At 55.0% G+C, this 13,877-nt stretch overlaps 1 protein-coding gene across 4 annotated transcripts; it reads left to right on the top strand.

Moving 5' to 3' along the window:
• The first annotated feature begins 651 nt into the window (after nucleotides 1–651).
• Nucleotides 652–12,794, top strand: NOL6 (nucleolar protein 6). Of its 4 annotated transcripts, none has more exons than XM_033857976.2 (26): nucleotides 652–852; nucleotides 1,912–2,112; nucleotides 2,201–2,317; nucleotides 3,753–3,932; nucleotides 4,272–4,440; nucleotides 4,657–4,791; nucleotides 4,869–5,032; nucleotides 5,119–5,239; nucleotides 5,445–5,503; nucleotides 5,586–5,687; nucleotides 5,890–6,005; nucleotides 6,176–6,353; nucleotides 6,511–6,633; nucleotides 7,185–7,333; nucleotides 7,485–7,560; nucleotides 7,800–7,940; nucleotides 8,085–8,202; nucleotides 8,284–8,438; nucleotides 8,530–8,693; nucleotides 9,087–9,239; nucleotides 9,452–9,549; nucleotides 10,344–10,468; nucleotides 10,591–10,680; nucleotides 11,046–11,240; nucleotides 11,357–11,458; nucleotides 11,632–12,794. In XM_033857976.2, the coding sequence occupies exons 1-26, from the start codon at nucleotides 799–801 to the stop codon at nucleotides 11,779–11,781; spliced, it is 3,435 nt and encodes a 1,144-aa protein (XP_033713867.1). In that variant the 5' UTR covers nucleotides 652–798; the 3' UTR covers nucleotides 11,782–12,794. The 4 variants fall into 4 exon arrangements, with proteins under 4 accessions (XP_033713867.1, XP_033713869.1, XP_033713871.1 ...); XM_033857978.2 differs by lacking the exon at nucleotides 652–852 and adding an exon at nucleotides 859–1,044; XM_033857980.2 differs by lacking the exon at nucleotides 652–852 and adding an exon at nucleotides 1,028–1,154.
• Nucleotides 12,795–13,877: the final 1,083 nt, after the last annotated feature.

Raw genomic sequence — 13,877 nt, forward strand, 5'->3', positions numbered from 1 at the left:
ATCCCACATGCCGCAAGGAAGATCCCGCCCGCCACAACTAAGACCCGATGCAGCCAAATAAATAAATAAATATTAAACAAATAAATCTCAGGCGTCTAAAAAAAACCATAAAGAGGAAACAAATTTGGTAAAACATCAACACTAAGTTATGGTGGGTAGGTGAAGGGTATATGGGCGTTCATCATAATATTATAGCAACGCTTCAGTAGACTTGGAAAATGTAATAAACTGGAAAAAAGCTGTTACATTATTCTAGGCACAAGATGATGTGATGCGCACCAAACTCGGCAGTAAATACGGAGTACAGTGAATAAACTCAAGATATACTTTGGAAGTGGAACTTACGAGATTGGTTAATTGATAAGATGAGAAAAGAAAAGGACTCGCTGGCGTTAAGTAAGCAAACCCTCCCCAAAGGGCCCAATCTAGCCCCGCCCTTCCCCTTTCGACCCAAACGGAGGAAGTGAGGAAAAGGAAGCGACCGCCAAGTTACGAGCATGCTTCAGGCCTGGCGTCGCAAGGAGGCCGTAAATCGGAAAACCCTATTTGGCCCCTCCCCCATAATGGGCGGCCCCGGAGAGTGACAGAAACCAATGACAAGCGACTCGTCGGGCACTCACCCTATGGCTCTTGAACTGGGTGGAGTCCTGTGCCACGAGGCTAGCTTCCGCTCTCCGCAGCAAAGCTGCCGCTCTGGGCTGCATATCTGACGCGGTTTGGGCATTTCTGTCAACGTGGGAAGAAGTTGTGCAGAGCAAGTGGACTTTAAACCCGGAGTGCGGGAGCAGTACGGGAGGGATGGGCCCCGCACATAAGGGAGCGCAGCATCGCGGAACTGCCGGGGAGCCGGAGGTGGGTGAGCCATCTGGGAGGAAGGAATGCGCAACGTGTCGGAGATGGCAGAACCTAACAGTTCTCTAGCGAGGGCACGAGAACGGTCCCTTCTGGAAGAGCCCCATTTCCCCTGATGCTTCCAGCGCAGGGTACCGAGACAATCAGAGCTTGCTAAAGGAGATGGAACTTGGCATTATCCGGATGGAAATAGTAAAGACAATTGAGCTTCTCTCTGTTTGCTAGCTCTACACCTTGAAACTGAAAAAAACCCCACCCCCTTCTGCGGCTTGGGTCTTTTTCTTGACGAAGTTCTCCTGGAGGTTGGACGGGATCTTCTTTCCTCTTGTGTCTAGTTTTGTGCTCTCCACGTGGTGGCGCTCCTGGAGCGCTACAGTAAGGCTCTCCAGGGTGTGGGATCGTGGAGGGGGGCGGGGCCCAGGGCTGTAGGGGAGAAGGTTTGGGATCCTGCAGCCCAGGGTTCGAAGCCTGCTCACAGTTTAGGCATACCAACTGGAACCTCTAGCTCACTGGGCTTCGTTCGGGTGTCCGTTTTCTGCTAGGATTATTGTGAGGATTGGATGATTTCACTGAGTGTGTCCTTCAGAGTCAGTAGGCTCTTCCATCATTGAGCACTTAATGTGTACTTATATAGTTTATAGTCAGGGCTTGCTGGGGCAGGGGGTGTGTGTGTGTGTGTGTAACCTGGCAGGATTTGGATAGAGCAAGAGTGGAGATGGCATTTGCAAAGTCCCAGGATTAACCCAGCAGAAGAGGAAGCTCCTGGTACTTACAAGGACCTGAGGCATTGCTTGGTGCATGGCCCAGTCAGCTACTACCCCTAGCAACTTGTGCTATCAGGTAGATGGGGAACCCTCAACTCAGGGAGATTTCAGCATAGAGCTCAGTAATGTTCTTTTCAGTAAAAGTTATTCTGAGTTTTACACAATCTGACTCCTATTCAAGAGAGCCCAGGAGCAGGTAAAGCCTTTACCCACATTCCTGTCATGGTGGCACATCAGGCAGTGGACGCTAGATATCTGTGATGTCACCCTGGGTTCTCCCTCTCATTGGCCACAGGTGATGGCGTCAGCTCTGGAAGGCATAGGCAAGGAGGGGAAGAAGGAATCCTCAAAGAAGCGTTCTGGTTCTCCAGTGGAGGGCCTCCTGCAGCCCGTGAAGCTCAGCCGGGCAGAACTGTACAAGGAGCCTACCAATGAGGAGCTGAATCGCCTTCGGGAGACTGAGAGTCTGTTCCATTCCAGCTTGCTTCGTTTACAGGTACCATTGGGTGGTTGGGAATTGGGTTAGAGAGGTGGGCCTGAGACACTGAGGCTGAAGTACTACTCACCCCTGCCACTTCTTACAGGTAGAGGAGCTACTGAAGGAAGTGAGGCTGTCAGAGAAGAAGAAAGAGCGGATTGATGCTTTCCTACAGAAGGTCAACCAGCGGATCATGAGGGTGCCCTCAACCCCTGAGACAGAGGTAAGGCAGGTAGTGGAGGGAACTGGAAAGCCCAGAAGAGGTCCTTAGGGGCCTTGTTATTCTCTGAAGGGGATGGGGTGCTAGGGAGCTCATTCTCACTGCCAAGAGTCTCAGCTAGGAGTGCAGTCAATTATGTGTTCATTCATTTAGCAAACACTTACGTGCCTTGCAGTAGTTGTGTTCTTAGGGTACATCAGTGAACAAAGCAGCCTATGTTCTAGTATTAGACTTATGGACGATAGATAATGAACACGACAAGTAAACTGTATGGCAGTGTTAGATGGTGGTAAGTACTATGGAAAAAGGAAGAAGAACAAGGTAAGGGGATTATGGGAATATCAGAGGGTGAGAGTGTTTGGCAACTTTAAGTAGCGTGGTTGAGGTAGGCCTTATTGAAGTGACATTTGTGTGAAGGAAGTGAGTCAGGTATATAGATATCTAAGGAAGGGAAGGGAAGGGAAGGGATTCCAGGAAGGGAAAATAGCCAACACAAAGGTTCAAAGGCAAGAATAGGTCTGGTATGATGAGTTGGGAGATTGGGATTGACATATATACACTAATATACATAAGATGGATAACTAAAAAGAACCTGCTGTATAAAAAAATAAAGTTAAACTAAAAAATTTAAAAAAAGGGTGGGTCTGGTACATTCCTTGGAAAGAATGAGGGGAAGATAGAAGGAGGTAAGTTCAGAAAGGTTATGGAGGAGGGGGCATATTATGCAGGGCCTTGTGCACCAAAACCAGGACTTTGGCTGTTGCTCTGGATAAGATGGGGAATAACTGCAGGCATTTTGTTTGTGATCTAACTTCAGTATTAAAAAGTTCACCCAGGTTTTTGCGTTAAAAGTAGAATGGAGGGGGCTTCCCTGGTAGCGCAGTGGTTGAGAGTCCGCCTGCCGATGCTGGGGACATGGGTTCGTGCCCCGGTCCGGGAAGATCCCACATGCCGCGGAGCGGCTGGGCCGTGAGCCACGGCCGCTGAGCCTGCGCGTCCAGAGCCTGTGCTCTGCAACGGGAGAGGCCACAACAGTGAGAGGCCCGCGTACCGCAAAAAAAAAAAAAAAAAAAAAAAAAAAAAAAGTAGAATGGAGGGGGACAAAGGTGAAATCAAGGAGACTAGTTAGAAACCTATTGTACAATGATCCACTGAAAAATGGCTCAGACTAGGGTAGAGTAGAGAAGTGGTCAGTGTCTGGATACCTTTTGAAAGTGAAATGGATGTTCTTAACAGAGATGAGTCAAGATGATTTAAATGTTTTTAGCTTGAGCAGCTAGTATGGAGTTGTCTTAATGGGGAAGACATGTTTATAGGAAGATCAGAAGTTTGGTTTCAAACATTTTGACGTGTTGAATTTGAGATGTCTACTAGACATCAAGGGGACATGTTAGGAAGGCCGTCAAATTAATACGTGTCACTGTCTCTGTCCCCACAGCTGACCAACCAGGCATGGCTCCGGGATGGGGTTCGAGTCCCCCTCCACCAAGTGCCCTATACTGTGAAGGGCTGTTTCCGCTTCCTGCCCCCAGCCCAGGTCACTGTTGTGGGCAGTTACCTTCTGGGCACCTGCATCCGGCCGGACATCAATGTGGATGTGGCATTGACCATGCCCAGGGTGAGGTTCAGAGTTTGGGGAATGGAGAGGTCTGCCATTTCACCACCTACAAATCCCTCGATCCCTCTCTTTTTCCCACCTCTCGCTTGCCGGGGCATTGAAATCTGAATTCTAAATCCAAAGAACAGACCACTGCAGTTGTCCTGAGGGAGCTTAGATTTGCCATTTGGAACTTTGTCTTCCTCATCTGAGTTGTGGTATTGCTAGCCGTGGCTTAAGCATCCTGGCCAGCAGATGGGGTTGCCAAGCTTTGACCTTGGCTTCATCTCGGCCCCCAAGTTCTCCAACAACGAGGACTTAAGTGACTGGACATCTCTCTCTTCTCCTGACCCCCTCCAGGAGATCCTACAGGACAAGGATGGGCTGAACCAGCGCTACTTCCGCAAGCGTGCCCTCTACCTGGCCCACTTGGCTCACCACCTGTCCCAAGACCCACTCTTTGGCAGTGTTCGCTTTTCCTACACCAATGGCTGCCACCTGAAACCCTCGCTGCTGCTGCGGCCGCATGGTGGGAGGCATATACCGGGTGGAGGGCACCGCATGGGGTGACAAATCCAGTGGGGGAGGAACTAGGGCCTCAAGTCCACGGTGAGAAGCTTGGGCCTCAAGTTGGACGGGAAAGGTGTAAGGCCCTCAAATGGGGAGTGGGGGTGGTGTGGGTGGTACAGGGGCTCCTCCGGCTCCAGGGGGCTGCAGGGTCTCAGCATCTCCCATCTACCCCCAGGGAAGGATGAGCGTCTGGTCACTGTCCGTCTGCATCCATGCCCTCCACCTGACTTTTTCCGCCCGTGCCGCCTGCTGCCGTCCAAGAACAATGTGCGGACTGCCTGGTACCAAGGGCAGAGTCCTTCAGGGGATGGTGAGTATCAAGGTGGAGTTGGAGGGAAGGGTCTTGCGGGGACTTCTCCTCTCACGACTTCCCCTTTCCTCCCACAGGTAGCCCAGAGCCCCCCACCCCCCACTATAACACATGGGTCCTGCAGGACACAGCCCTTGAGTCCCATGCGCAGCTGCTATCAACCGTGCTGGGCTCAGCCTCGGGGCTGAAGGATGGTGTGGCACTTCTGAAGGTCTGGCTGCGGCAGCGGGAACTGGACAAGGTGAGTGGGGACTGGCCCAGCTTCCCTGCCTCACTGAGTGGTGGGTTGGCCCTGAGCTCCGGCCTTTCCCTCCGTCTCCCCCTCAGGGCCTGGGAGGATTCAGTGGGTTCCTTGTCTCCATGCTGGTTGCCTTCCTGGTGTCTACACACAAGATCCATACCACCATGAGCGGCTACCAGGTCCTGAGAAGCACCTTGCAGTTTCTGGGTGAGGCGGCTGGACTCGGAAAGGCCAAGGGCCCCACTCATACCCATCAGGGATCATTCGGTCTCTGGTCCTCAGACAGAGGAGCAAACCGAATCCCAGAGGCAGGCAGTTGCAGCCACCTGTCCGGAGAGTGGGTGTCACGAGGGCTGGGTCCCTAGGGAGGGGGATACCTTCTGACACACCCACCTTCTCTGGCTCATTTCAGCCAGTACAGATCTGACGGTCAACGGGATCAGTTTGTGCTTCAGCTCAGATCCCTCCCTGGTGAGTAGGGCAGTGCTGAGTCTGGGCAAGGCATCCTGAAGTTAAGGCCCAGCCCTGACTGGCTTCTCTCTCCCCCTCCCAGCCGGCCCTGGCTGACTTCCACCAGGCCTTCCCTGTTGTCTTCCTGGACTCCTCAGGCCGTCTCAACCTCTGTGCTGATGTCACTGCCTCCACTTGCCACCAGGTACAGGTGTCGCCCACTCCTGGCTTCCCCAGATGTCCCAGCCCAGACCCTGTCCCTTCTGCCAGCACCAGAACCCCAGAAACTCCTCTCCAGAGACCTTTGGTCAGGCACGTCTCTGGGTCTGGGCCCTGTGTTCCGTAAGGGGAGGGGTGCAGTGCTGGTGGTCTCACGCGGGAGTTCCCTCCTTACTCTGTGGCCCCAGGTGCAGCACGAGGCACGGCTGTCTATGGTGTTGCTGGACAGCAAAGCTGACGATGGGTTCCAGCTGCTGTTGATGACTCCCAAACCTATGGTCCGGGCTTTTGACCACATACTGCAGTAAGTTTCGGGGTGCCAGGATATGCCAGTGAGTCCTGTATCCCTGGGGCTAGTGATGGGGCAAAGGTCCTCAGGCAAGTGCTCAGATAGATCATCCTGGGGGTGGGGGTGGTGATACTTGGGACCAGCAGTACCTGATTCCCCCTCATTGTCCCTCTCTGCCCCCCCAGTCTCCGTCCACTGAGTCGCCTGCAGGCAGCGTGTCACCGACTAAAGCTGTGGCCAGAGCTGCAGGATCATGGTGGGGACTATGTCTCAGCTGCTTTGGGCCCACTAACCACCCTTCTGGAGCAGGGCCTGGGGTCCCGGCTGCACCTGCTGGCCCACTCTCGGCCCCCAGTCTCAGAGGTGAGATGGTGTTGGTTGGGGAGTTTGTGGGACCGAGGCGGGTGGACCCAGGGTCCCAAGAGATACAAAAGACACACCATCCCTCTCACTAGAAAGTGGGTTTCCAGACCAAGCTGTGGGATGCTTGGATTGAGCTCAGCCTTTCTACATCCTACAGTGGGACATCAGCCAGGATCCACCGAAACACAGAGACTCCGGGGTCCTGACCCTGGGATTGCTCCTCCGGCCTGAGGGGCTGACCAGTGTTCTTGAGCTGGGTCCAGAGGCTGACCAGCCTGAGGTGAGGAGCCCTGGAGTCTGAGGGGTGATTTTGTCCTGTCTTGCATTGGAAGGAGTGGAGTGGACTGTCCTCATGCCACCTGGATTGAGGCCTGTCAGGAGACTTCTTTCTTTTTTCTCTTTTTTGCAAGATTTATTTATTATCTATTTAGTTAGTTTATTTTTGGCCGCATTGGTTCTTAGTTGCGGCACGCGGGATCTTTGTTGAGGCATGCAGGATCTTTCATTTTGGTTCACGGACTTCTCTCTAGTTGTGGCGTGTGGGATTTTTCTCCCTAGTTGTGGCGTTCAGGCTCCAGGGTGCATGGGCTCTGTAGTTTGCGGCACGCAGGCTCTCTCGTTGAGGTACGCGAGCTCTGTAGTTGTGGCACGCGGGCTTAGTTGCCCCGCGGCATGTGGCATCTTATTTCCCCGACCAGGGACTGAACCCACATCCCCTGCCTTGTACGGCGGATTCTTTATCGCTGGACCACCAGGGAAGTCCCCTGTTGGGAGATTTCTGACAGAGCCCTTCTTTATTGATCTCTACCACTACCCCTTTCCTCTTCCCAGGCTGCTGACTTCTGCCAGTTCTGGGGATCTCGCTCCGAGCTTCGGCGTTTCCAGGATGGAGCCATTCGGGAAGCTGTGGTCTGGGAGGCAGCCTCTATGGCCCAGAAGCGCCTTATTCCCCACCAGGTGGTCACTCATCTCTTAACACTGTGAGTGTTAGCATCTGAATGCCAGGAGGTAGCCATGGGCTGGGGAGCCTTTTAGGAGGGTCTGGCCCAAGCTTTTGGGGTGAGCAGCCCACATCCAGTAGCTCTTGGCATGGCCCCCAGTGCCCACACTGTGCCTGTGCCCCTTTTCCAGCCATGCTGACATCCCAGATACCTGTGTCCACTATACGGGGGGCCTCCTGGATGCACTGATTCAAAGCCTGAAAGAGGTAAGGGCCCTGCTTCAGGGCTTGGGTTAAGGCTAGGGACTGTAGAGTAAGCAGCCTGTGTGGCTGGATTTGGGGGTGGGGATGGGGGTGGAGAGCCCCATCTTAGCCAGGCTGCACTTCCCAGAGCGTCCAGCAGGGGACTCCCTGGCTCTGCAGCAGCAGCCTGAGCCATGGCTGTATCCCAGGTGGTGGGGCTCTTCTGAAAGGTCGTGCCCTCCTGTCTTTCTTTTCCCTCTCAGACCTCCAGCACAGGTGAGGAGGCCCTGGCAGCTGCGGTGCGTTGCTACGATGACCTCAGTCGCTTGCTGTGGGGACTGGAAGGTCTGCCGCTGACCGTGTCTGCCGTGCAGGGAGCTCACCCAGTGCTGCGCTACACTGAGGTGAGGTGCAAGGGGCAGGGAGCTCTTTCTGCTTCGTGACACCCACCTCTGCTCCACTCACCCGGTATTCTCCCTTCCAGCTTCTTGATTCTGGGCACTCCCTCCCAGTCCCAGGCCTCTTCCTCAGCCCCCCTTCTTCCATAGGTGTTCCCACCAACCGCAGTCCGGCCAGCCTACTCCTTCTATGAACAGCTGCAAGAGCGGGCCTCACTGTTGCCCCGGCCTGACAAGCCCTGTCCAGCCTACGTGGAGCCCATGACTGGTGAGGGAGCTCTTGCGAGGGCGTGAGAGGGACTGTTCTCACCCCAGGCCGCAGGCTGAGGCCTCTCACTCTTCTCCACAGTGGTATGTCACCTGGAGGGCAGTGGGCAGTGGCCGCAGGATGCTGAGGCCATACGGAGGGTCCGGGCTGCCTTCCAGCTGCGCCTGGCAGAGCTGCTGACGCAGCAGCATGGGCTGCAGTGCCGCGCCACAGCCACGCACACCGATGTCCTCAAGGTTCGGCTGGTGCAGGGCAGGGATACCCAGGGAGGGAGGGGACAGGGGTGTCAGGGTGGCCCGCCTCCCATGCCATCCCCTCTTCCAACAGGATGGGTTTGTGTTCCGGATTCGTGTGGCCTATCAGCGGGAGCCCCAGATCCTGAGGGAGACGCGGAGCCCCGAGGGGATCATCTCCTTGAGGGACACTCCCGCCTCCCTCCGCCTTGAGAGGGACACTAGGCAGTTGCCCCTGCTCACCAGCACCTTGCATGGGTATGGCCACCCCCACAGGCTCTTATGTCCATAGACCCTTTCCTGGCCCCATTCTGCTCTCCTGGCCATCTGTCTCGCTGGAAGGCCGGTTGGAGAGATGAGTTCTGGAGTCAGGCAAGTGCCAGAACCCTGGCCCTGCCACTTCACTGGCTGTGTCCCTTGGGCAGGATTCCCCCTCCCCTCAACCTTATTTTTCTCACCTGTAAAATGGGAATCATGCTAGGACCAACCTCTTGGGGTACTAATTAGGAAGATGTGAGATGATACGTGTAATGCATTAGCACAGAAGCCAGTGTTGGGTAAAGTTGAGTAAGTAGCAGCAGCGGGGCTGAAACACTGTTCTTGGGCCCTGAGGGCCTCACTGTCATGGCCACTACCCTCCTCTCCCCGCAGACTCCAGCAGCAGCACCCAGCCTTCTCGGGTGTGGCTCGGCTGGCCAAGCGGTGGGTGCGCGCCCAGCTCCTAGGTGAGGAGCTCACGGATGAGAGCCTGGACCTGGTGGCTGCTGCCCTTTTCCTGCACCCTGAGCCCTTCACCCCTCCCAGGTGATTCCCTCCACCTTTCCCCTAGCCAGGAAGTTCCACTGGGGCCAGTTTTCATCCCCTGTGCTTCAGTCCACATGGGAGAGGTGGCTGAACCAAGGGACAGAAGGGGTTCTAACCCCTGCAATCCACCAGGGGGGCCTAGGCTCTCTGGGCCACGGGGGGCCTGGGCATGTGTGACTGGCCCAGATGCTTTGCTTACCCCTTCTTCTCAGCTCCCCCCAGGTGGGCTTCCTTCGGTTCCTTTTCCTGATATCAACCTTTGATTGGAAGAACAACCCCCTAATTGTCAACCTCAATAATGAGCTCACTGGTAAGTGGTAGGATCAGGGTCGGACTAGTGCAAGAACTACCCTTTGTGGATTGTAGAATAGGGCAGGTAAGGGTTTTCCCTGTCAGTCTGTTAGGTTTTCTCTCTGCCTCCCCTATCCCGGATATCCACTCCTGACCCTGACTGCCTGGGGGTAGGGAATTATTAAGGAGGAAGAGGACCAAATCAAGCCTTTAGGGAGCTCCAAGACTGTAGAGATATGGTTTGCCCACGTGATGATCAGAAACACAGCGGACTGGGGATGGTAAGCAGGCTACCTGGGGGGCTGTGAAGGGAAGAGGAGAGAGGAAGAGGGGCTCTGAACACCAGGTGAGAAGTCTTACGGTGGGGAGCAGGGAACGGTTCAGGCTAGAATACATGCCCAGACCTCTTGGGTCTGGGGTCGGTGGCAGGGGGGGGTGGTGAGTGATGATTTCTGGTTGTAATATGAGGAGCTTCTGGTCCCAGCAGAGAGGAAGGTATCAGCTTTCTAATTCCCCAGGTGTGTGGGAGCCCAGGGTAGGAAGGGGCCAGGGGCAGGCCTCAGCTTGTGCAGGCCCAGAAAGCAGACTAGGGTGCCAGGCAGTGGAAAATTCTGCTTCTGGTCCCAGGCTGGGAGTTTAACACCCTGCCCAGTTGAGGCAGATGCGGTGTCCCTTTCATCGCTTTTGCCATTTGGGGGATGTTGGAACGTCCCTGTGATGGGCAGCTGCTAAGTGTACAGTAGGAGGACCCAGGGCAGTAGAGGGTGTCTGGGGGGAGGAGTAGGCTGACCCAAGACCCCCTCTCCTCCGCAGCGGAGGAGCAGGTGGAGATCCGCAGTGTCTTCCTGGCAACCCGGACAAAACTTCCCGTCATGGTCATCATTACCCCCCAGGATCGCAAAAGCTCTGTATGGACACAGGATGGACCCTCGCCCCAGGTTTAATTTCATTCCTGCTCCCAAATGTGTGGTTTTCTCCCCCAAGGAAAAAGCAGGCCCAGCCTGAGCTATGAGAGACCTGTGGTCAGGTGTGACCTTTCTGATGTATGTGTGTCCCCCAGATCCTACACCAGCTCATGGTCCTGGCAGCCGAGGCCTTGCCTGTCCTAGAGAAGCAGCTAATGGATCCCCAGGGTCCTGGGGACATCAGGGTAAGCCCCGGGCCCAGACTGACTCCAGGGGCTCTGGGGACTCTGCCTTTGAACCATGGAAGTCTGGAGCTCTAGGGGCCCCTGTCTGGTGAGACTGAATCCAGAGAAGGCGTTGCAGCTGCCCACGGCGCCTGGCAGTGGGGGAGCCTGCAGGAGAATCGGGGCCCTGGCTTCACACTTCTACCCTGCTCTCCTCCTGGGGACCCAAGCTGCCACCAACTGGGTCTTGTTGTTCCTGCCTTCAAATGAGCATTTGGGCCCATAGTGGGCGGGTCAGACAAAAGGGAAGGGGGGAGCCAGAGTGGGCATGTGGAGGGGTTTGTGGTCCAGTTCCCAGCTCCCAAGTGGGCACTACCCCTCCTCAGACAGTGTTCCGGCCACCGTTGGACATGTACGACGTGCTGATCCACCTGTCTCCCCGCCACATCCCCCGGCACCGCCAGGCTGTGGACTCGCCAGCTGCCTCCTTCTGCCGGGGCCTGCTTAGTGAGCCGGGGCCTTCCTCCTTGATGCCCGTGCTGGGCTACGATCCTCCTCAGCTCTACCTGGCGCAGCTCAGGGTAGGTCCTCAAGGGCTGACTGACCCTGGGGAGGGGACATCCAGGTGGAGCTGGGGCCGTGGGGGTGGCTCTCAGGTGTCCACCTGTAATCTTGTCTCTGTCCTGCCTTTTCCTAGGAGGCCTTTGGGGACCTGGCCCTTTTCTTCTATGACCAGCATGGCGGAAAGGTGATCGGTGTCCTCTGGAAGCCCACCAGCTTCCAGCCCCAGCCATTAAAGGTGAGCTGGCTGGGGACAGTTGTCTGTTCCTGAGTGTGTACATGTGTTCCACATGGGCATGTGTGTCTGTGTGTGGTTCCACGAGTGACCCGGTGGCGGGTGTGAAACGTGTTTTGGTGTCTCTGCGTGTGCCTCTCGTGACACCTCCATCTACATTTCTCTGATTCTCTCAGGCCTCCAACACAAAGGGGCGCATGGTGGTGTCTCAAGGTGGGGAGCTGGTGATGGTGCCCAATGTAGAAGCCATCCTGGAGGACTTTGCCATCCTGGGCGAAGGCCTAGTCCAGGCTGTGGAGGCCCGAAGTGAGAGGTGGACCGTGTGACCTCCAGCCCAGGAGCAAGCTGTAGATGGACAACAGGACTGCTGACCTCTGGAGCAAGATGTCAATGCTGTGACCACCCTTGCTACATGTGGACCGTCCAAGGAGGGCTTGCTGGCCCGAGCATGCTGAATCATCCCCAACAAAGCCCTGTCCCAGTTTCCTGTCTGATGCCCCAGCATTGGGGCAGGGGCCATGGTGTCCTGTGGAGCTCCCTGAATGAACCCAGGAGATCCATCTACTTGCCAGCCTGGCCTGGGCCTTTTTTATTTTTTCCTTCCCAGGCTGCTCCCAGAAGCCCGGAGAAGAGGCTGTGTGCCCAGGGCTGAGGCTCTGTCCCCACCCCTCTGCCAGGATGTGTGCCTCGACCTCAGTATGCCCTTCGGTGCATCGTCAGGCCTTTTAAATGGGGCTCAGAGAAGGTGTGGCACTGCCTGAGAGTCACAGAGCACCAGCACTGAGCAGTGGAGAGGGGGCTATGTGGGATGAATACACCGCATTGAAAGGGCACAATGCCCTCCTGGGTTGGTTCCACTGCATCCCGGGGTGGGGACATGGAAAAGCACAGAGGACAGGAAGGGGCTGGGTGGGTGAAGGGGTGAGGGGGACTGGTGGTCCCCCATCCAGGAGAGATGCAGAAAGCACTGATTGCTGCCCTGGCCTCTGGTGTCTGACCCCCTCAGGCTCTGTGCTCCTTCAGTGGTGGTGCAGAGGTGAGTGGGACCCAAGACCTGCTCTCCAGGAGCTCCCAGTGCCCTGGGGGAGGGGGTGCTGGTTCCTTTCAGTCTGGTCCACACCCCCTTTGCAGCAGCCTCTCCCTAATCCTGGCTTTTTCCAGACTCAGCTCAAACAGTGACTCCTCCTTAAGCGCTTCCTCGCCCTCAGCCTAAGGTGCACTTTCTCTCTGAAACATTAGAGCAATTACTGCCTGTTCATTTCTCTTTGCAGTCACGTACAGTGGCATGAACTCCCTTGTTTTAAACTGTGATTTAAAATTAAATCATCTAATTTCCCTATGTTATTGGCTTGTCTGCCTTTTCTGCGTGGTTTTGACCTTGTCTCCTACATGTCAGCTCTTTGAGGGCAGGAAACATATTTGAACAGATTTCATGGCACCTAGTACAGTGCTCTGCCCAAGTAGGATACAGGTGTGTGCAGAAGGGGCACCTGGCCCAGGCAGATGGAGGACAGGGCAGGCCACCAGAAGACTTCAAGGAAAAGAGAATCATGATTTGTGATCTCTGCCTAGAATGGGTAGGGTTTTGATGGTGAAAGGCCTGAGAATTAAAAAGTTGATGTTGGGAATTGCTTGGCAGTCCAATGGTTAGGATTCCACACTCTCACAGCTGAGGGCCCAGGTTCAATCCCTGGTTGAGGAACTAAAATCACTCAAGCCATGCAATGCAGCCAAAAAAAAAAAAAAAGGTTTATTGAGTGCCTGCCTAATAAGATACCCTTTGTTATTTTCCATATCTTACATAAGGAAATTGATTATATACCAGCCCTATGAAGTACCTGCTTTTCCTCATTATCATTTTCTGAATGAGGTCAAGTTCAGCTGCAGGTGGGGGCTTGTTTGTAGAGGGACTTGGAGGTCTGGCTATCTGGCTTTATCCTCAAGATGCTTAGCCACACATGGGAACTCTGGTTTCCAATTTTGTCCCAATTCTGTTAGTCTTTGTGAACCTATGCCAGTCCCTGCCTGTCACTGTCATGGGACAGCTTGGCCTGGGGTTGAAATTAGTATAGGGAATACACTGATTGGCTGTGTGAACTGAGGTCTGTGTCCATCTCTCTCCCTGTGCCATTCATTCATGTACTCCAGATCTCAGTGTGCCAGGCTGTATTTTCAGTGAGATACAAGAGATGCAGTCCCAGCCCTGCGGTCGTCCCTGGCTTCTCAGCTTTCCTTTTTCTTAGTCCCTCACATGTGGCAGTCCCTCCGTGGACTCTGGGGAGGGGCAGGGGGTACAGGCTGGTTTCAAACCATCCCGTTTCATCCCAGGGTCAGCTTCAGGCTCGTAGCTTCCTTCACAACTCCAGTGCAGGCAACGCGTGGGATCTGCCTCCAGGTAAGCTCGTGGCTCCAAGAAGTGCAG

The sequence above is a fragment of the Tursiops truncatus genome, chromosome 6 (assembly GCF_011762595.2).
Source record: "Tursiops truncatus isolate mTurTru1 chromosome 6, mTurTru1.mat.Y, whole genome shotgun sequence".
In the NCBI taxonomy this organism is placed as follows: Eukaryota; Metazoa; Chordata; class Mammalia; order Artiodactyla; family Delphinidae; genus Tursiops; species Tursiops truncatus.